Below are 23,050 nucleotides of genomic sequence, written 5' to 3'. Positions count from 1 at the left end.
TCGGGAAAGACTAGCACATATGTGCGAGGGGAACCTTTACCTTTACCTTACATACATACATGCATATACACAAGAGCGAGCAACAAAGAGAAATAGTGAAATAATAAAACATGTTTGTTGAACAAAATACTCCAGTAGTCAAAATCCTTGCTGAATTAATGAAACTCACGAAATGATATCTGTTACAACTGTGTGATGCTTTGGGTTTAGTTTCAAAAAGGGTTGCAGCAGTGCAATTATAGCACCTGTCTGCATCTGTTTAAAGCAGCTGTGTCTTTTCCCTGGTTTCCTTTCTCAGCTGTGTGATCCTTGGAAAAGATGAAGTTGCTTTAAAGAGTTTAGATAGGTATTTGATTAGTGGCCCTGGGCATTTGGAAGCAATATATCTTGCCATATTCTAATAATTCGGCAACACGGGCAGCCATAGTCCTGTCGTGTCCCACTCCTCTGCTGACGGCCGGGTCGGGGAAGTCCGTATCAAGCGTGCCTCTGCAGCTCTGCCAAAGTCCTATCAGAGTTCTCAAGGCAGGCAGGAGACCAGGAAGTGACTTCAGCAATCCAAGTTAGATTTTGCCTGACTCAGAGAATGCCAGAAAGCAGATCCTTTATATAGGCCATGGGGTGTGGCTCCATGACTCAGCACTTAGCCAGGCCTGCCCCTCCCTTCTTTTTACTGACGTCGCCTCTCAATTCTCCGGAAGCGAGGATCTCTCCAGCCTCCAGCTGTTGGTAATCTGAGCTCATGACTGGCTTCACATTCTTCAGGCTCACATGCTGTGGGGGAGGGGTTTAGTTGCTCCATTTGCCTGGGCATGGTGCCAGGACTGGGGGCTGAAGGCACGTCAGGCCCTTCGTCTTGCTCGGCCTGTCCAGGCATGGTGCCAGGGCTGGGGGCTGGAGGCATGCCAGGACATTCTTCCGAACTATCAGTGTCCAGCAGGAGATAAGAGGGGCGCGGCTGCGGCAGGGGGAGCGAGCGAGACACAACAGTCCTGAATTTGTGAATTCCTATTATAAGAGGCTGCATTTTTTCTTTATATTTATTGTTTTATCATAGAAAATAAAATTGTTGTTGTTGTTAGTTGTGAAGTCGTGTCCGACCCATTGTGAACCTATGGACAACGTTCCTCCAGGCTTTCCTCTTCCTCTACCATCCTATGGAGTCCATTTAAATTCATGCCTACTCCTTCAGTGACTCCATCCAGCCATCTCGTTCTCTGCCGTCCCCTTCTTCTTTTGCCCTCAATCTTTCCCAGCATTAGGCTCTTCTCCAGTGAGTCCTTCTTTCTCATTAGGTGGCCAAAGTATTTGAGTTTCATCTTCAGGATCTGGCCTTCTAAAGAGCAGCCAAGGTTGATCTCCTCTTAGATTGACCGGTTTGTTTGCCTTGCAGTCCAAGGGACTCGCAGGAGTCTTCTCCAGCACCAAAGGCCTCAATTCTTTGATGCTCAGCCTTTCTTATGGTCCAACTTTCACAGCCATACATTGCAACTGGGAAAACCATAGCCTTGACTATACATACTTTTGTTGGTAGGGTGATGTCTCTGCTTTTTAATAAGCTGTCTAGATTTGCCATAGCTTTCCTCCCCAGGAGCAAGCATCTTTTAATTTGGCTGCAGTCCCCATCTGCTTGGAGCCCAGGAAAATAAAATCTGTCACTACCTCCATTTCGTCCCCATCTATCTGCCAGGAATTGAGAGGGCCAGGTGCCATGATCTTAGTTTTCTTAATGCTGAGTTTCAAGCCAACTTTTGCACTTTCCTCCTTCACCCGCATCAAGAGGCTCTTTAGTTCCTCTTCACTTTCTGCCAATAGAGTGGTATCATCTGCATAACTGAGGTTGTTAATATTTCTCCCGGCAATCTTAATTTCAACTTTTAATTCTTCTAGCCCAGCCTTTCTCATGATGTGCTCTGCATATACCGTATTTTTCGGAGTATAAGACGCACCTTTCCCCCCCCTAAAAAGGGATGAAAATTTGGGTGCGTCTTATACACCGAATGTAGCCCCGCCCACCCACTGGCCCCCACCCTTTGGCCTCTGCTTCCCAGCAATTTATCTCCTTGCAACAAGCAGCAAGAAGAAACAGCCCATTTCAGCTTCAGCACAGCCTAATTAGCACAAGTTGATTGTTCGTTGGATCGGCCTCCCGACTCTCAGCTGTTTCAGGCTGCAGGGATTGCCATTGCCTACTGCTGCACAGGCCTCTGCTGCTTGCTGCAAGGAGGTAAATTGCTGGGAGCAGATTTTTTTTTCTTGTGCTAATCAAGCTATGCTGAAAACGAAAATGAAAGTAAAGCAGGCTGTTTGCTGTTTGTTGCAACGAGGCAAAATTGCTGGGAGGCAGATTTTTTTTTCTTGTTTTCCTCACCCAAAAAGTGCGTCTTATAGTCCAGTGCATCTTATATTCCAAAAAATACGGTCAGTTAAATAGGCAGGGCGACAGTATTCAGTGCACAGAAAATAAAATATGAAACAGTAAAACAAACAAACCAAATGAAAGAAAACAAAAACCTACATTCAACCCTAACAACAACTAAAAAGAAAAAAACCCCAGTGTTGAAAAGTGGCCAATTAAATTTAACATTTAACATGTAGGATCCACCCTGGCTGGGTGCTGAAAGAAAAGAAAAAGCAATAAATTTTCCTCTCCTAAATAAATTCATTGTATTTATTATACTTAGCACGTAGAAAGTCCACAAATGGTGTCCAGTCTCTTATGTTTAGCCCATTATCTGTAATCAAAATAGTTAATTTCGCCATCTCTGCTAATTCAGTCAATTTGAAAACCCACTCTTCAGCCTCATCTCTTTCTCTTTCCAGTGTTTGGTAAGTCACAATCCTCGCAGCTGTTACCATGTGAAGAGATATGTTAAAGAGTGTGTGATCAAATGGGCCAAAAAAAATAAATGTTGGGCATAATATAATGCTAGATAAATGGGCGAATGTATGGACAACAGTGTCTAAAATTTACATTAAATCTAGTTTCAAAGACAAGGGGCTGCATTTTTAATAACAAGGACTCATTCACATGCAAGAAAATTAGAAAAGAGCTGACATTTGTAGAACTTGAAATGAACTATTCCGCTGAAAAAAATACATCTAAGATCAGTTTGTTTGATGCAGCATGATTCTTAAACTGATGAAATCATTTCCCATCAAAGATCCATTGATTCAGCAACTTCCAAGAGACTTGTTTTTCTTATTTTAGGGATATATGCAGTGGTGGGATTCAAGTAATTTAACAACCGGTTCTCTGCCTTAATGATTTCTTCCAACAACCGGTTTACCAAACTGCTCAGAACGTTAACAACCGGTTCTCCCAAACTAGTGCAAACTGGCTGAATCCCACCACTAGATATATGTGATGTTACTTTCAAAAATAATATCCGCAGGATAATTTATAAGCACTGGCTTTTTCTGGAGAGAGGAATGGTAGTATGCTACCATCTATTTTTTTCTGTTTTCTGTCTAGCCTATCAGATTAAGCCTGAAAACAGGAATTGTGTTTTAGGAAAAATAGCTATTCAGTGAACTCATCCAATATAATTGCAATCCAATAAATTTAAATAGTATTTGAATAGAATAGAATAGAATAGAATAGAATAGAATAGAATAGAATAGAAGAGAAGAGAAGAGAAGAGAAGAGAAGAGAAGAGAAGAGAATGAAGTGGTCTAGGGTTTCCTGCCTGGGCAGGGGGTTGGACTAGAAGATCTCCAAGGTCCCTTCCAACTCCTATGATGATGATGAACAGAACAGAACAGAAACTTTATTACGGTCATCGACCAGCAATAGACACACAATAAATTAAAAATAATACTGACATTAATCGTGAATAATAACCTCCCTGTTATGAAAATACATGATCTCAAACCGTTAGTATCACTGCCTAATTTACATGAGTGGAGAGCTGATAAGAATGTGAGTAAATGTATTTTTTCCAAAAATTGTTATAGATCTCTCCAAAAAATTGGCACAAGTTGACATGTATAATTCTGTAACCATTTTTTTCTTGTGGACACTGCAGCAACACAGAATTTTGCCACTGCGTGCGTGGTAGCCAGGTTTGAGTCTTGGAGGAGAAAGAAATAGTATTTGAGTATTTTAAAAGCCTGAATAGAGAATTATCACTTGACATTGAAAGCATGCAACATAGCACCAGTGTAACCTTGTTCCTATGAGTGTACAGCACAAAATTATTGACAGCAGAGGAGAACTTCAATGTGAAGTTATTTACCCATACATTGTTCAAAATGATTTTCAGCCTTCCTTTTAATATACAAAGAGAAAGAAAGAGCCTTGCTTAACATTGTTTCTGTTTCCTATCAGTATCTTGAAAATTTCATATCTTGAACATTAGAATAAATTAACCTTCCCTAGCTTGGTGCTGGAATAACAACTCCCATTACTTGCAATCCCTTACCCCTGCCTCCAGCTAGGTTGACATTGATAGATGATAGTGATAACCAGTGTTGGAAGAAATGTCCTTCTGGGTTCAGTTCCAAGTGGGGAGAAAGACACTGGAAACATGGAGACTGCTGGAAAAGATGGTTTAATGGTGGACAGGACCACATGGTTTTGAGGTCCTAGGCAAAAAAAGCACATGGGTGAGAGATAGATAGATTTATACTCTCTGTTGGGCTTTGAATTTGAGCTTGTATTCTGCTTGATTGTCATACTCCCATGGGGCCATGCAGGGGTAACTTTGTAGGTTGTCTATTGAGTCCCAGGCTTGGTTGAGCCTTGCTGGGTGATGCAATCTCCCCAGGTGCCATGTGGTGAGTTCTGTTGCTAGATGGGTAGAGGGCTAATCCTATCTTTGTTGGATCTTGGGTGAGGGCACTTGCTTATGAATAGACCTAGCTATCTCTTTATCTCTTAAGTGCTGACCTCTGCTGTGGTCTATTGAGGAGGGTGGAGGCTATTAAGAGTGAGTCTGCTTCCTGCCTTTAAAAAACATGTTTCTCCATTTCTAATCCAGGGAAATATAATATTCTGCCTTTTTAGTATTTCCTAGAATATTTTATTCTTCCAGGAGAGGGGTGGGTGCTAACTTCCTTTACCAGTAAATCACGTAGTGAAATAAGATTATGAAAATACTTGAGGAAAACCTATTATGTTCTATTATTTCCACTTAGACTACTATCCCCCCAACCTCGATTCCTTTATAGTTTTGAACTTCAATGCCCAATAGCTCGAGTTAGAGTGGCCAAGGATCAAGAATAAAGGGTATTGTAGCCTAAGATAATTTAGTATTCAACTTGATAGACCTGAAGGCTTGCCAAGCATATCAAGGGCTACAATTCAGGAATAGAAATAAAGTCGGTCTAATTTGTGTAGATGTAAGAGGTAAAATGGATTCCTTAAGTTTCAGTTGGATTTAAAATATCCATTATGGTCTGAAAGGGGGATGCATGAGGCTCAGGGATTCGTGTGTAGATGTAAAAGACTTCAGATGAAATCCAAACTTCTATTTCAGTTGTCGCTGCATAATGCCATTAACATGAAGTAGATTGTTCTGTCCCCCCTCGCCTCCGTCCGAGTGATGGCTTAATTAGCCGGCACTATCAGCTCTGGCAACAAAATAGCGAGCATCTGCCAAGTGTCTCTGTTATCTTCCTCAACGCCGATGAGTCACCCAGGAACAAACAGTACTTCAACTCAATTAAGCAGTTAATTTGCCTGCTACGAAGAGGCACAGCAGCTCTTGCTGCCTTTATATCCTGTGGGGTGTGGCTCCATGACTCAGCACTTCCTAGGCCTGCCCCAGCCTTGCTTCTGTTGTTCCCACCTCTCCTGCCTACGAAATCTAGGGTCCAGCCAGGCCTGATTGCCTGGGTCTGGAGGTGTGGCCGGGGGGGGGAAAGAGTCAGGGGACGGAGGCCTCATTATCTCTTCCACCTGGCCTGCCTCTGGCTCCTGGAGCTAAGCCAGGGAAGCCAGTGTTCCTGAGGTAAGCCCTGACGGCCCTTCCCCCTCACTTTCCAAGTCACTTTCTGGCAGGAGGCCCGACTCGGGGGGCGCAGACACAACATAGATATTCCTCAAACGGATTCATCTTTTTTTAATTTTATGCAAAATTATGTTTTTTCTTGTTGCTCTGAAATGACTAATTTAATGTCATCTGAATAAGAATGTTCAATTTTACTTGATTTTTGTTGTTACTGATTTTTTTTTTAAATGAAAGTAAAGGAGAACCAAAAGCAGGGGGAAAACATTCAAATATGAGTAAGGCTGGCATGAATTTGTTGGCATGAATATCTTTATGTGAATTTTGTCCTTTCTCCTTTTATGATTTGAAGTGAAGTTAAATATTAAAATAAAAATAGCAAGAAAGCATAGTAACATTATGAATAAATAGCAAAGATAGAAATGAAAAAAATGGGCTCAGTCACCACAATAAATGATTGGACAAAGTTAAAAAATGTGAACTCCACAGAGTAGTTAAAAACTGGGAGGTTATGTGAGTTTTAGTCCTGCCTTAGGCATATTAGCTAGCCTTTGGTTTCTTACTCTTTCTCAATCCAGAGGGATAGAATCAAGATCACGTGAAGTGTTAGTACCACTTTATAATGCCTTGGTAAGGCCACACTTGGAATACTGTATTCAGTTTTGGTCGCCACGATGTAAAAAAGATGTAGAGACTCTAGAAAGAGTGCAGAGAAGAGAAACAAAGATGATTAGGGGACTGGAGGCTAAAACATGAAGAATGGTTGCAGGAACTGGATATGTCTAGTTTAAAAAAAAGAAGGACTAGGGGAGACATGATAGCAATGTTCCAATATCTCAGTGGTTGCCACAAAGAAGAGGGAGTCAAGCTATTCTCCAAAGCCCCTGAGGGTAGGATAAGAAGCAATGGGTGGAAACTAATCAAGGAGAGAAGCAACTTAGAATTAAGGAGAAATTTCCTGACAGTTAGAACAAGTAATGGAAGAAATTGTGAATGCTCCAACACTGGAAATTTTTAAGAAGATCTTGGATAACCATTTGTCTGAAGTGGTTTAGGGTTTCCTACCTAAGCAGGAGGTTGGACTAGAAGACCTCCAAGGTCTTCCCTTCCCTTCCCTTCTATTCTACTCTATCCTAAAGAGTCCTAGGAATGAAGTCCTGACAACTTACATCTAAAAATGTTGTCGAGAAAACTGCATGGACTTGTTTGTACAGTGACTAGGAGTCTGGTTGATTTGATGGACCATAACAAAACAGCAGAGGACCTAACAGAATGTTCAGAACAATTCTGGAGAAGACAATACCTAATACACCCCCAAACAATGGTAGAAATGGATTTGAATGTAACAACAGCACTTTAAATTGGATTTGGAAGCCTATGATTATCTAGTGAAACAACTGAATCAGTACTACTATATACTATGCTATAAGCACCTGGCTATTATACTTTATGCCAATTGTAGATTTCAGGCCATCTTCAAAGGCACCACATAGAGAGTGTGTTGTAGTAGTCGATCTGCATAGTGATAAGGACATGGGTCACCATAACCAGGACTCCAGACCAAGTCCAGGTTCAGCTGAACTTGGACACTATGTTGTGACCCAGGCCCAAGTAGGTAGTAATAAACTTAGTCCGTGGAAAAACAAACTTTATTCGAACAGCTGGGAATTACTTCATTCCCAGCATCGTTCAACTCAAAGTAAAACAAATGCCTCCCAACACAAATTCCTCAGTCATCTCACAAACCTTAGTCCAATTAGGCAAACTGCCAAAGGCCCTTCCTGGCAAACGTCCAGAAGTCACAAAAACAAACATGTATACAAAGCAGAAGATGAAGCAGAAGACGCAGCTACAACGTTGTTTTCCGGCAAAGCCGAAACGCCGGTGCTGCTCTGTTTTAAGCCTTATGGGAGGGGCCAATCATCTCTTGGCCCTACTCCCAAGTTGTCCTCTCTGCTTGAGTTGCTCTTGCCTTCTGGCAGCTCTTCTCATGCGTGCATTAGGAACAGGCTCCTCCTGTTCCTCTGCCTCACTACTATCAGTCTCTGGAGGCTCTGGAGTCCGCATCTCACTCCCTGATGGCCCTGGCCCCACCTCAGCCTCATCACTGTCCGACTCCGTTGCCAGCTTGGTAGGCTGCTGATGGACTACAACACACCAATCTAAGCTGGGCAAAGGTTCTACCAGTAAGAAGTTTCTACCTTCTACCTTCTTACTGGTAGAACCTTTGCCCAGCTTAGATTAATGTGTTCTACTTTCTTACTGGTGTTCCAGTAAGAAACACCAATCCAAAAGAACTCTCAAGTAACTAACCTGCTTCTGTTGAAGGAACTCAATGTTATATGACGCTATTGTTGGAGCTGATGTTTCTAGATAGCCCAGATGTTTACGGATGAGCATTTTCAACGTCTTCCTACAGTTTAATCTAAGCTTCCTTGATATTCTTTTTAATTTCTTTTCCTAGAGTTTGGTTGCCTTGGATTCTCTCACTGTAAGTGAAGACCAAATAAGACCATCACTTGAAAAACGGTTGGAGGGAATTATCAGTGGAGCTGCTTTATTAGCCGATTCCTCCTCTACTCGTGATCTTCACCGTGAGCGCATCATCACCGAGTGTAATGCCATCCGCCAAGCTCTTCAAGATCTTCTTTCAGAGTACATGAATAACGTAAGTTAGTGACTGTTCCATTGTTGTTGTTTTTTTAAAAATCTGTATATTTTCTACATTGTCTCCAAAGTAAAGTTAACCCAATAGTTAGTGGCATCTTTTATTTAGTACTGGTTTTCAAACAGTTCTTGTCATTTTGTATATGTGGAAAGTTGGCAAATGATTTGAAAGGTCCTGTTATGCTATCTTTCTTTTATTTCAGTTATGCAACTTTTATAAATGGGAGAAGATTTTTTTGGGGATCTGGTACAATAGAAAGTACGGTAACAGATAAATTTTTTTTGGAAAAAATTAAAAATTGGCTAGAGGGAATTATCCAACTAAAAATGGAATTTAAACTGGAACTCTATTTATTAGGAATAATTAACCCCAAAATAGGCAAATCTTTGCAATATCTAATACTTCATATACTAACGGCAGCAAGGATCGCTGTCACACATGGATGGAAACAAAAAAATGTTCCAGGAGAGGAAATAATAATCTGAAGAATCTTACAATGTGCAGAAATGGACAAAATGACACTAGAAATTAAGGAAAGGGAAGAGTCGGGACTACTACAAAGTGTGGAATAAATTATATGATTGGTTAGAAAAAAGAAATCAAAATAATAAATTGGAATGTTAACCTAATTAAAGTGTAGGAAGTGTAAACCATTGAATTGTGTTAACCGGATAAGGACGGATTGATAAATAGATACCAATATAAATATAAACATGTAGAGGAACGATTGAATAAGAACATATATTTATGCCGATACGGCAAGCTGTAAAATATGTAATGTTATGTCTGTTATGTGTTTTTAATGTGTTTTGGTTTTTTGTTGTGTTTTTCTTTATTTTGTTTTTAAAAGTTAAAAGTTTAATTAAAATTATTTTTTTTAAAAAGAAAGTACGGTAACATATTTAGGCACAAGAGAACCATGGTAGGGAACATTTTTCCATTTTTACCTTTCATCCAGATCATTACTGAAATATGGATCCAAATACATTTCTAGGGAGGTGTTGTGACCTAGGCCCAAGTAGTTATCACTAGACACAATCAGTCCTAAACAAACATATTTTATTAGAACATCTGAGGATTATTTCATTTTCAGCTTAGTCCAAATTAATTCAAAAACAAATCCTTCAGAAAAAGTCATTTGGCCTTATCACAAACCTTTGTCTTCTTTGGCATCCTGCTAAAGGCTTTTCTTGGCAAAGGCCCACGAAGTTCAGAAACAAGAGACGCTGACTAGAAACAAATGTAGCAACATTGCTTTCCTACAAAGAACCCAAGAGCTGTTGCTGCTCTTTTAAGCCTTATGGGAGGGTCCAATCATCTCCTGGCCTTACTCCCGAGTCGTCCTTTTTGCTTTAGCTGCTCTTGCCTTTTGGCAGCTCTTAGCATGCGTGCACTAGGAACAGGCTCCTCCTGTTCCTCTGCCTCTCCGCTGTCTACTTCTGGAGGCTCCAAAGTCTGTGCATTGCTCCCAGATGGCCCTGGCCCCATCTCTGCCTCCGATGCAGAACCCTCAACCGGGCCTTCCCCTGACTCCAGGACTGGCCCATTGTCCTCCCCAGCCTCCTCTCTGTCCGACTCCACTGCCAGCTCTGCAGGCTGCTGATGGACCACAATAGAAGGTGATGCAAAACAGGAAACGTTTCTATTCCCACCATCTAATGGAGGAGTTATTAGTTAGATAGGAATTTGTGCTTAGAGAATTTGTATAAGAGGACAGTAGCAGAATTCATCCATTATCCATAGGTGCCCTACATGTAGAGCTATAGATTTGGGGCTCTGTTCTTACAGTCCAGCTGACCATTGGAGCAGGATTAGTCACTGTAATGCTATCCTTCCTGGTTTCTTATTCTCTCTGTAGTCCTTCAGATCTGAAAATGCCTGAAGTCTCTTTCGATTGAAATAATTTCTATAATCCCCTGACAATCACATTACGACAATAAACCAGCAGAACCGAACACAAATCATTTTTATTTTAGCCTTCCAGTTTTATTAAAAGAAGGTCTCTGACGTTATTTTTATTTTTTTCCTTTGAGTCAGTCTTGACTCCTGGCAAGTACAGTATATGGATAGATCCCTGTAGTGTTCTGGGCAACATTTTTCATTTAGAGTAAAACAAGGTAAGAATAATGCAGTATTCTAATGCTTTGTGCAATACTCTGGTCTACACAATACAACTAGAATCCAAAATTGATTTTCCACTTGAAAAGCATGAATTCTACAGTCTCCGATTGCCAATTTAGCAGCAAAACAGCATGTTTTGATTTTTGGGTTGTTATTTGCCAGGAGTTTTCCATAAAAAAAAAATCTGATCACCCAGAAAATGGTCTAAGAATTGATTAGAAGTTTGTAGCACCTGTCTTCTTAGAAGTGACAATATAGCAACACAGGGTCCAATGTCAAATTGATAAGGGCAAGTTCTTCCTGCATGTATTTTGAAACTTGTTCTCCAAAACACTAACGGTAGAACAATGTCAAGGCTCCATGGAATTTATTTATTGCAAGCTGATTGAGATCCTGGGCTGGTATGAAACAGATCTTAACTAGGTCCCTGTTGTATTCTAGCTAGCTGGTAGTTTGGTATGTTTGATTTGTAGTCCTATATTAAGAATCCTTTGTCTAAGAGCTGTCATAACTTGAACTTGGCCCAGTGTCAGAAAAGCTTCCGAGAAAAACTAGAAAAATTATCATGCTGAACTTGGTCTCCAATTTGCTGTTTCTGGCTGGAGCAGAATTTGTCTAGCGAGATGTAAGCAAGGACCAGCCATGGTGGCTGAAGATTAATTTTTAGCCAGTTTTTGAAAGTATTTAGCCAGGCCTTTTGCTCAACACTCAATAGCCAACAAATGCTCTGTTTTACACATTGGCAAAAGGAATCAGAACACAAAATACAAACTGAGTCGACATGACCTTGCAGATGAGCCTCACTCTGTCAAGGACCTTGGAGTACTCATATCAAATGATCACAAATGATCTAGGTGCCAAAGCCCTCTGTAACAACATCGCCAAAAAGTCATTAAGGGCTGTAAACCTAATCTTGTGTAGCTTCTTCTCCAGTAATATTACACTGCTTACCAGAGCATACAAAACATTTGCTAGACCAATTCTTGAATACATCTCGTCTGTCTGGAACCCGCACTGCATATCGGATATTAATACAATTGAGCGCATCCAGAAATATTTCACAAGAAGAGTCCTCCACTCCTCCACTCGCAACAAAATACCTTATGTCACCAGACTTGAAATTTTGGGCTTAGAAAATTTAGAACTATGCCACCTTCGGTATGACCTAAGCATAGCTCATAAAATTATGTGCTACAATGTCCTACCTGTCAATTACTACTTCAGCTTCAACCACACCAATACACAAGCACACAATAGATACAAACTTAAAGTGAACTGCTCCAAACTCGATTGCAGAAAATATGACTTCAGCAACAGAGTGGTCAATGCCTGGAATGCACTACCTGACTCTGTGGTTTCATCCCCAAACCCCCAAAATTTTAACCTTAGACTGTCTACTATTGACCTCACCCCATTCCTAAGAGGTCTGTAAGAGGTGTGCATAAGAGCACCAGTGTGCCTACCGCCCCTGTCCTAATGTTCCCTTTAATTGTATTCATTTCATGTGTTCAATTCATGCTTATACTTACATATATTATCTAATACGTACCCGACAAATAAATAAATAAAATAAAATGTATCCAGCACAGGGCTATGTTAGCATGTAGTTTGCTGCTTAGAAGAATTTCTTTGGTAAGAAATGAATTTGTACATTTGGAAGCTGGACCAAAGTTTGCCCTTAAAACATGGAAGAAAACTGAGATATATTCAGTACTTGTAGCCTGCTGGCTAGGAATTCTGGGAGTTGAAGAGGTTTTTTTGTAATTGGTTTTCATTAAGCAACCTTCACAAAAGTGGGATATGACTCTTCTTAGTTTTACTGGTGACTGTAGTAGGATTATCCCATCATAGGACCTGTTCATCAGTTTCAGAGTATAGTGATCTATTTAAACCAGTATGCTTGCGCATAATAATGAAATATATTTCTTGTTAAAAATCATATTCACTATGTACTCCCCTATGCTGTATTCTATAAATCTTTGGGATTTATTGACACAAGTGAGTTTCATAGGCACTGATTATTTACTTTAATGGTGTACAAATACTGTGTATTTTCTAAAATTTTACTCTAATGTTTACTTATGAGAAATGGCAGAGGGAGAATTAAGTAAGAATTAACAATCTTCTAGGCAATCTATTTGGTTTGTTTCTTCACATAGGCAAATTCTTATCAAAACAGAGATTTGGTAGGTTTAAAAATAAGGTCTTGTGGGTTTATTGTATCTGATGTAAGTATAGAAATTGCTGTAATGTTGTCTTCAGATACTATAAAATTCTTCTCTCATATTCCCATGTTACTTAATGCAACCTAGTCTAATGTCATTTACTTTATTTAAAGTATTAAATGGGTTATTTATTTAGCCATTGATATTTATTTAGTTATAGCAATGAGTAATGAGCTCATCACAGAGTAAAAGCTGCACAAATCAAGGAAGCAATTTTGTTTTATGCAACCCAGGTGAAAAACTGCATTGTACTTTGGATTATACTGCTGCACACCCAAAATTCAAGTGCATTAGTCCTAAAATGTTCTTCTGAATTAGCATAATGGTTCCAAATGCCAATATTAGCCACATAGGATGTTCTGCGTAGAAACTACATACATTCTGAAATTATACACATTGCTATAGAAGTATTGCAACCCTACCTCCATCTATCTACTGGCCTCCATTTATGATGGACTAAATTTTTATTGTTGGTTCTGAGTCTGAGGGAAGGGTCAAGTGTGTCATCAGACTCAAGTCCCTTCTTGCCCACAAGAGATCTAAATCCAGACCACCTTGAATTCTGTTGACTCTTATCTATCACTAATTTGCCTTGACCATTAATAGTTCAGATTCTTGTAGAGAGTGTTAGCATGCCATAAATCTGTATTCATTTGAACAGCCTCAGTCTCTGATTTCTTGCACCTGATACCAACATTTTTATTTATCGTCTGACATCGTACAAGTGATCTGCTTTAAATGATACTTTAATGTATAGTTCATTGGAAAAGGCAATGATGCTAGAGATGACAAAGAAGAAGGGGCAAGCGAAGAACACGCTGGGTTGATGACATCACGCCTGATGCAATGTTGAACGTACAACAATTGTAAGAAGTGTGCTTGACGGGGTAGCACTGAGAGCACTTGCCTATAAAGTGCCAAGAGTTGGTCATGACTGAATGGTTAAAAACAATAACAAATGTATATTTAGATGCTATTTGTACAAAAAGTGACAGAATCATAAATGGACATCATTGAGTAAATACTAAGAAGACATCATGGAGTTATTTTTTTAGAATATAATATAATATAATTTTTTATTGGCCAGGTGTGATTGGATACACAAGGAATTTGTCTTGGTGCATATGCTCTCAGTGTACATAAAAGAAAAGATACGTTCATCAACAATTCTAAGGTACAACACTTAATGATAGTCATAGGCTAATCAGGAAACAATCAATATCGGTATAAATTGTAAGGATACAAGCAACAAAGTTACAGTCACACAGTCACAAGTGGAAGGAGATGAGTGATGGGAACAATGAGAAGATTAATAGTAGTGCAGATTTCGTAAATAGTTTGACAGTGTTGAGGGAATTATTTGTTTAGCAGAGTGATGGCGTCCGGGAAGAAACTGTTCTTGTGTCTAGTTGTTCTGGTGTGCAGTGCTTTGTAACGTCGTTTTGCGGGTAGGAGTTGAAACAGTTTATGTCCAGGATAGAATAGAATAGAATAGAATTTTATTGGCCAAGTGTGATTGGACACACAAGGAATTTGTCTTGGTGCATATGCTCTCAGTGTACATAAAAGAAAAGATACCTTCATCAAGGTACAACATTTACAACACAATTGATATATCAATTATATATATATATTATATATATCAATATATCAATATAAATCATAAGGATTGCCAGCAACAAGTTATAGTCATACAGTCATAAGTGGAAAGAGATTGGTGATGGGAACTATGAAACGATTAATAGTAGTGCAGATTCAGTAAATAGTCTGACAGTGTTGAGGGAATTATTTGTTTAGCAGAGTGATGGCCTTTGGGAAAAAACTGTTCTTGTGTCTAGTTGTTCTGGTGTGCAGTGCTCTATAGCGTCGTTTTGAGGGTAGGAGTTGAAACAGTTTATGTCCAGGATGCGAGGGATCTGCAAATATTTTCACGGCCCTCTTCTTGATTCGTGCAGTATACAGGTCCTCAATGGAAGGCAAGTTGGTAGCAATTATTTTTTCTGCAGTTCTAATTATCCTCTGAAGTCTGTGTTTTTCTTGTTGGGTTGCAGAACCGAACCAGACAGTTATAGAGGTGCAAATGACAGACTCAATAATTCCTCTGTAGAATTGGATCAGCAGCTCCTTGGGCAGTTTGAGCTTATGAGGGGTCTGTAAATATTTTCACAGCCCTCTTTTTGACTCGTGCAGTATACAGGTCCTCAATGGAAGGCAGGTTGGTAGCAATTGTTTTTTCTGCATTTTAGGGTTATCTCTCTGCAAATTTCAGGGTTGATCTAATTTCCATTTTCATGTGTGCTCACAGAACCCATTTCCTAACAAAGGGCCTTTTCTGCTGTGGGCCTTGCTCTATCTTCTCTGCCCTGAATTGAGGTTGGCCCCATCATTGTTGAGCTTCCAGAGGTCTCTTTAGACCTGGTTATGCTGGCAGATCTGGGGACCGTGGGGGATGGGTGAAGTAGTAAGGTGGCACTATTGTTTTTAATAAACATTTGTCTATTGTCTTTGTTTTAGTTTGGTTTTTATACTTTTTTAATCTACTTATTAACTGTTTTAGTTGTGCTTTATGCTACCTAGAGTCACTTATTTGTGAGATGGGGCAGCTGTATACATTGAAGAAATAAATAGTGTTGAGCATATTCAGTCTATTTTTGTATTTTTAGAAATAATATTAGACATCCTCATACAAAACGAGAGCAATTACTTGGGATGTCACTGGGACTGAGATGGAGCTTTGCATGATTTAATACCTCAACTATGTTCCATTTTTTGTTTCTGTTATCTATTTTTATTTAAAGCATGAAAATCTGCTCCTTTTGCCCTTCTTAGCACTCCCTATACAACAAGCAAATTAAAAAAGGCACCATATATTATAAATAAATATGGAATTCTATCTCCTGTAATATCCAGGAGTATCATCATTCGTCCTGAGCAGCTCTCTAGAGATATGGGAATTTAATATCTAAATAGTGAAAATCATGTGAATCCCTTTCTGGGGTAATATAGAAGCTGAAGAAATAGTCCGTTAGAAATTCCTAAGATACCATTCTGAACAAAGGAGAACATTTAGCTACATAATCACAAGGTATATCTTAATGATTCATTTAGGAATATTTCTTCTGTTCCCCTTGGTTAACTAGAGCTTGCTTAGCAGAATTTGTTCCAACAAAATAGTTTTGAGTTACCTGCACTGCAGATAATATCGCAGCTGAAGCTAAACTCTAAATAAAATGCCTCGCAATGATAAACCCATTTCATTTTTTAATTTGATTTATATCCCTCCTTCTATCCTCTTGAGCACCAGAAAGTGGCTAAAATGTCACAACAAAAACTAAAAATAATGTTGATAACAATTAAAATCGAAAGTCTGATGAAAGATATATTTTTATGTTGTTGTAAAGGCGGAGAGAGCAGTGATTAAACATGATTTCTTTGGGACCGGATGTTATAATTTGGGAGCTATGCCAATGAAATCTCTCCTGCAGATCTTAAAGGCCAGATGGATTTGTAGCAACAGAGGAATTCCCCGAGATAATCAGCCTTTAACTTACCGATATAAAAACTAAAAACTTAAATAGAGCCTGGAAAATATTGGGCAACAAAGGCTTGGCGGCTTCATTTTGTAACAGCTCCTGCAAACCACAGTAGGTCCCTTTAGTTTAGAGCATGTTGCATTAGTCAGTTTGAGATTTAATCAAGATGTGGTAACTCTTTTCTAAATCTGACCGGTTCAGGAACAATTGCAGCTGGTACATTTAAAGTAATTGTGTGATTGTACTCTTTGCCATAACTGCAACCTTCATTCTGACAGCTGGAAATCAAGGTGCCCTTTCAAATTGCACAAGAGCCATCCTTTTCACTGTAGACTGCAACCTGACCCTCAAGTCCAGTTTCCGCTTGCTGAAAAGCACTCCATCTTGTTAAGATTTCATTTCAGCTTCACCCAACCCATTATTAAGTTTAAACAGTGCTGAAAGGGACTGAAAAGAAAGCAGTATTTTCTATCCGTTGGTATGTGCTAAGCACAAAACAACAGTGTTCTTAAAAAAAACAAACCTTGAAAAAGGAGGGAAAATGGATGGTAGCTATCCTCTAGTGATCTAACTTTTAACATCGTCTAATAGAAACCCTTAGGTGGATTTTTTTTTTGTCTCTTCCTTCCTTCCTTCCTTCCTTCCTTCCTTCCTTCCTTCCTTCCTTCCTTCCTTCCTTCCTTCCTTCCTTCCTTCCTTCCTTCCTTTTTTTTTTGGCTTCACGGATTGTTGTTAAGAATTGTTTAATTTAATTTTGTTATTTCCACGTATCTTAGTATTCAGCTTATATTTTGCATTCTTCTACAAAGAAAGATTTTATTTTAAAAAACAGTAAAAAAATATGGTGTGGTACACATTTTTAAAAATTATGAAATTATTCCACAAACTGAGGAATGTAAACAATTCTTTTTATAATAGGTGAGCATATGTTGAATATATGAAACATGGAACATGGCTGTTAATGGATAAAACTGAATTTGAAATGAGGCAATACATTTTATAGTATTAGTTAAATATCTCTCTTGTATTCAATGAATACCTCTATGCATCCTAAAAGCATTGTATATTTATTTCTGTGCAATATCCAGTGGGAAATGTGTGTTCTGATTTTGAATTCTGTATATTAAGTTTTAATGATGTTTATTTACTGGCATAAAAGTACTGTTATTTATTAACAGATAAATAATTAATAGATTATTGACAGTGGAGGCAAATATAAAATAGTCACAGTAATTTCTAGAAATATTTTAAAACATTAAGCTTTTCAAATATAGGTGAAGAATAAAAATGATAGTCCACGTTTATTTTCAGTCACTGACCCAAATTTTTTAAAAAGCAAACCAAACTGTGCAATAGGCAATGTGACATTCACAGTAAAGAAGGTTTGTAGTTGTGGGGCTTTTGAACTATGGTCAGTAGTGGGATTCAAATCCTGTTGCTACCAGTTCGCTCGTGGGCGCTTACGTGCTTGCGTGTGTGCGTGCCGCTTCTGCACATGCACAGAGATGTCCGGGTGGGTGGGCGGAGCCTCCCACCGCTGCTACCAGTTCACCCGATCCAGGGTGAACTGGTAGCAACCCACCAATGACTATGTGCTGGAGAAGACTCCTGCGTGTCCCTTGGACTGCAAGGCGATCAAACCAGTCAGTTCTAGAGGAGATCAACCCTGACTGCTCTTTAGAAGGCCAGATCCTGAAGATGAAACTGAAATACTTTGGCCACCTAATGAGAAGGAAGGACTCCCTGGAGAAGAGCCTAATGCTGGGAAAGATTGAGGGCAAAAGAAGAAAGGGACAACAGAGAATGAAGTGGCTGGATGGAGTCACTGAAGCAGTCGGCGTGAGCTTAAATGGACTCCAGAGGATGGTAGAGGACAGGAAGGCCTAGAGGAACGTTGTCCATGGGGTCGTGATGGGTCGGACACAACTTCGCTAATAACAACAAGTTGTACATAATCTACTTTGCTGTCAACAACAGATTACAAATGCAAACCCTGCAACACCAGGAATTATTTTGAGGTCTTTATTTGCCCAAAGAAGCTGGACATAGGATTCTGCTGCCCCAACCTGGAAAGGAGCTAAGAAGAGGGTTACTAATAACGAGTGACACTTTGGCATAGTCTGTTTGTAATTCTGTGTTAGGGATTCTTTGTTCAAGAGCTACCATTGCATGATCTTGTCCCAGGAACATAAGCATCTCCTCTGATAACTCCAATTTATGCACAGGTAGTTCTTGTTTAGCAGCCCCAATTGGGGTCGGCGCAGTCGATACTAAATGAAATCTTGACTGTGTTTATGATCTCATTTCAGCTTTCATTTGCTTTACAGACCTCCGAAGGTTTTAAATGTGAGAACTGGTTGCAAAGTTGCCTTTTGTAACCATAGCAACTGCAAGTGGTTGCTAACCGAGGCAGTCCCTAAACAAGGACTACCTGTAGTTTGCCATTTATTTGGCATTTCTAAAAGGAGTAAAGTGTAGCACACAAGGTAAGATGTACCATACCTTGGGGCAGTGGTGGGATTCAGCCAGTTTGCACCACTTCGGGAAAACCGGTTGTGGACTTTCTGAGCAGTTTGGCAAACTGGTTGTTGGAAGAAATTATTAGGGCAGAGAACTGGTTGTTAAATTACTTGAATCCCTACAATAGGAGAATGGATATTGAAAGTTGCCAATTTGGCTGAGATGGCAAAAATCTCAGCCTTTTTGAAAGACAATACGCAAGAAAGATATTTAAATGAATGGAAAAAATGGATTGACTATATTCAAAACAGATATCAGACTAAGAGTTATCAGACTGCCTTTGAATGATTAGGATGTATCATTTTTGATTGTTTTGGGGGAGGTTAGGAATTGATAAGAATTGTAGGAGTATAATTCAGTTAGGAGGGAAAATTTTTTAGTATATGTTTGTTTTATTTTTAACTATACCTTGTGTTTGTTCCGGGAAGTTGGGGGGGGGGAGGGGAGTTGGGGGGGAGGGGGGGGAAAGGGGAAAAAAAAGTTTTATAAAACTTTTTCAATAAAAAAACAAAACTTGAATCCCACCACTGCCTTGGGGTAGGGGTGGGGGATATGCAAATATCGGAATGCACATAGCAGAGGTCATATTCATCAGGTTCTGACTGGTTCTGGAGAACCTGTAGCAGAAATTTTGAATAGTTTGGAGAACCGGTAAATACCACCTCTGACTGGCTCCGCCCCCATCTATTCTGTGCCTCCCGAGTCCCAGCTGATTGGGAGGAAATGGGGATTTTGCAGTAACCTCCCCCTGGAGTGAGTTGGGAATGGAGATTTGACAGTATCCTTCCCCTGCCACGCCCATCAAGCCAGGCCCACAGAACTGGTAGTAAAAAAAAAATGAATCCCACCACTAGCACATAGCCATAACCGTGCTTCACTTCTTTTATATATAAACCCTGCCTCCAAACGTAACAACAGTGTTACAGTCACACATTTTGCTGCTAAAAAGCTGAGCATTCAAAATAGCCTGGGAGTTATGAGTGTATCATTTCTCTGAATGACATAGCACAAAACCTGAGCACTGTAAAAAGACACACACAAAAAGACCTGCTCAGTTATCTTTCCCTTCAGGATTCAACAGGGTTTTTTTTTTTGGGGGGGGGGAAGCCCTTTGCAAACCGCAGGACCTTTGTGTTCTTGTCATTAATCTGCCATGAGTGTTCCCTACAGAAATGGAGGCGAGGTCTCGTGGTTCTTCTAAGGCATACCGATGCCTCTGATAGCCTGATAGCATCATTTGCATAAAGCAGGACAGATCTGTTAGCTGCTTTTGGCAGTTGAAACTCTTCCTTGCTTAAGGCCTTCGCCGTTCGATTAATATAGGAATAAAAAAATTGTGGGGCCAAAATACGATTCCCTTTGTGAGGTTGACACGGTGGGTGAGAGGTGCCCGGCTATAGTGCCTACCGTTCTCAAACTGGTGTTCCTCTGAAGTGCAAGTACTAAAGAGTAAGTATCAATTATAGATGCCTCGAGTTTATTCCAAGGGATTTTTCTACAGATGGAGTCAAAAGCCTGGTTGAGCTCTGCAAATGGAGCAGAGAGGGCTGATTGAAGTGGTTGAATATATTTTTCGATCAGATCTCAGTCCTGGATCTGACACAGAGCAGCCTGCCCTAAAGTCTTCACTAAGCCAGTCCAAAAGTTTCCAATAAAGATACCTAGCATAAAGGTAAATGTTCCCCCACACATGTGTGCTAGTCATTTCCGGCTCTAGGGGGCAGTGCTCATCTCCATTTCTAAGCCGAAGAGTCAGCACTATTCAAACACGCCTCTGTGGTCATGTGGCCAGCATGACTAAACGCCGAAGGTGCACAGAACGCTGTTACTTCACCACCAAAGTGGTCCCTATTTTTCTACTTGCGTTATGTGCTTTCGAACTGCTAGATTGGCAGAAGCTAGGACAAGAAACAGGAGCTCATTCCGTAACAGGGCGCTAGGGATTCGAACCGCTGAACTGCTGACCTTTCGATCGACAAGCTCAGCGTCTTAGACACTGAGCCACCTCATCCCCTTGTACCCAGCATAGATCTCATTCATTAGGCCAATAAATTATGCTAAGCAGGCTCATTGGGTGGTTATTGGCTGGAGGACTATCTTTCCTTTCTTCCAGATAATTATGGCCGAGCCCCAGTGGAGCATTTTTCTGGTTTTTATAATTGCCTAATTAGTTAATATACTTCAGCGACTGAAACTGGTGCTCGCTTCAGTAGAGGTTGTTCCCCTAAAGCAGGCTAGGCAAACTCTGGCAACTTTACCACCGGCGGACTTCAGCTCCCAGAATTCCTGAGCTCACCACGCATGGCTGGCACAGGAAGTTTGGAAGTTGAAATCCACAGGTAGGAAAGTTGCCAGAGTCACCCACCCTTGCCCCTAAACCATTATCACAATTTTGTAAGTTTCCCTCTCCAAATAAAGCTTGAAAATAACCTTCCTATATTGTTGCTGGGATATATATATATATATAACACTCCCGGGGAGCCGCGAGGGTGTGTTTGTTAATCCTCTTGCAGCTAAATGCCAACATTTGGCGGGATCACTTGTACGGATTGCTATTATCATCTGTGCTGAGGGTGGGTTTTTGATGATATTTTTTTTTTTGCACCGCCTCTCTCTTTATAGTAGTAACTAAGACCGAAAATGTTTGAATGCCTTCTAGGTATCCTTGAATTTTTCAATCCTCAGTGAATTTCCTTTTCATGACTGTGCTGTTATCATTGCAGGGATTATTATTATTATTATTTTTTGCAAAGATTGGGATTATGTCAGAATGCTTTGAAAGTTAATGAAGTTTGCAGAAAAGCAACTGCTTGAGGCAGTCACAGCTCGTAAATAAAATGTCTTCGAAAGTGATACTAAAAGTCAGAGTAACAACCTTAATTAACATAGGTGGTTCTCAATTTGCAGCAGTTCATTTAGCAACCGGAATTACAATTCCTACATACACCTATCCTGCGCGGCCTGCACTGGCTACCGGTAGTCTTTCGGGTGCAATTCAAGGTTTTGGTGACCACCTTTAAAGCGCTCCATGGCTTAGGACCGGGATACCTTCGAGACCGCCTTCTGCCGCCGATTGCCTCCCAACGACCTGTGCGCTCCCACAGAGTGGGCCTCCTCAGGGTGCCGTCGACCAAACAATGTAGGTTGGCGGCCCCCAGGGGGAGGGCCTTCTCTGTGGCGGCACCAGCCCTGTGGAACGAGCTCCCTCCAGGATTACGACAACTACCCGACCTCCGGACCTTCAGACGGGAACTGAAGACTCTATTGTTTCAGCGTGCAGGACTAGCCTAAGATAAAAGGTTTTAGCATATTTTAATGGGGTTTTTATAGGTTTTTTATTTTTTAGTGACCAGGCTATGATATTATCTAATTTTAATTGGGTTTTAATGTTTATTTATTGTACTGTTTTAATATGCCTGTGAACCGCCCTGAGTCCTATGGGAGATGGTGCGGTATATAAGTTCGATTAATAAATAAATAAATAAATAAATACAATGGCACTGAACAAAGTGACTTATGGCCGTTTTTCACACTTACAACCATTGCAGCATCCCTATTGGTCCCATGATCAAAATCCAGACACTTGGAAAACTGATTCCTATTTATGACCGTTGCGCTGTCCCGGAGTCACGTGATCTCCTTTTGCGACTTTCTGAGAAGCAATGTCAATGGGGAAGCCAGATTCATTTAACAACCATGTTATTAACTTAACGACTGTGGTGATTCACTTAACCGCGGTGGTAAGAAAGGTTGTTAAATGGGTCCAAAGTCACTTAGTAAGTGTGTCCAATCACACTTGGCCAATAAAAATTCTATTCTATTCTATTCTATTCTATTCTATTCTATTCTATTCTATTCTATTCTATTCTATTCTATTCTATTCTAATGGTCTTGCTTAGCAACAGAAACTTTAGGCTCAATTGTGGTTGTAAGTTGAGGACTACCACTTGTCACAGCTGTACCGTGTTTCCCCAAAAATGAGACCCTGTCTTATATTTTTTTGAACCCTGAAATAAGCGCTTGGCCTTATTG

At 40.1% G+C, this 23,050-nt stretch overlaps 1 protein-coding gene across 1 annotated transcript in view; it reads left to right on the top strand.

Annotated features, from left to right (window-relative positions):
* Positions 1-23,050, top strand: part of CTNNA3 (catenin alpha 3) — a 1,121,082-nt gene that overhangs the window by 216,042 nt on the left and 881,990 nt on the right. Inside the window, exon 7 of the mRNA XM_058187693.1 lies at positions 8,416-8,619. Within this exon, the coding sequence (XP_058043676.1) occupies positions 8,416-8,619 (204 nt within the window). The remainder of the gene's footprint in view (positions 1-8,415; positions 8,620-23,050) is intronic.

Source organism: Ahaetulla prasina, chromosome 6, assembly GCF_028640845.1.
Source record: "Ahaetulla prasina isolate Xishuangbanna chromosome 6, ASM2864084v1, whole genome shotgun sequence".
Classification (NCBI taxonomy): domain Eukaryota; kingdom Metazoa; phylum Chordata; class Lepidosauria; order Squamata; family Colubridae; genus Ahaetulla; species Ahaetulla prasina.
The sequence above is the reverse complement of the archived record's forward strand: the minus strand, read 5'-3'. Positions and strand labels throughout refer to the sequence as shown.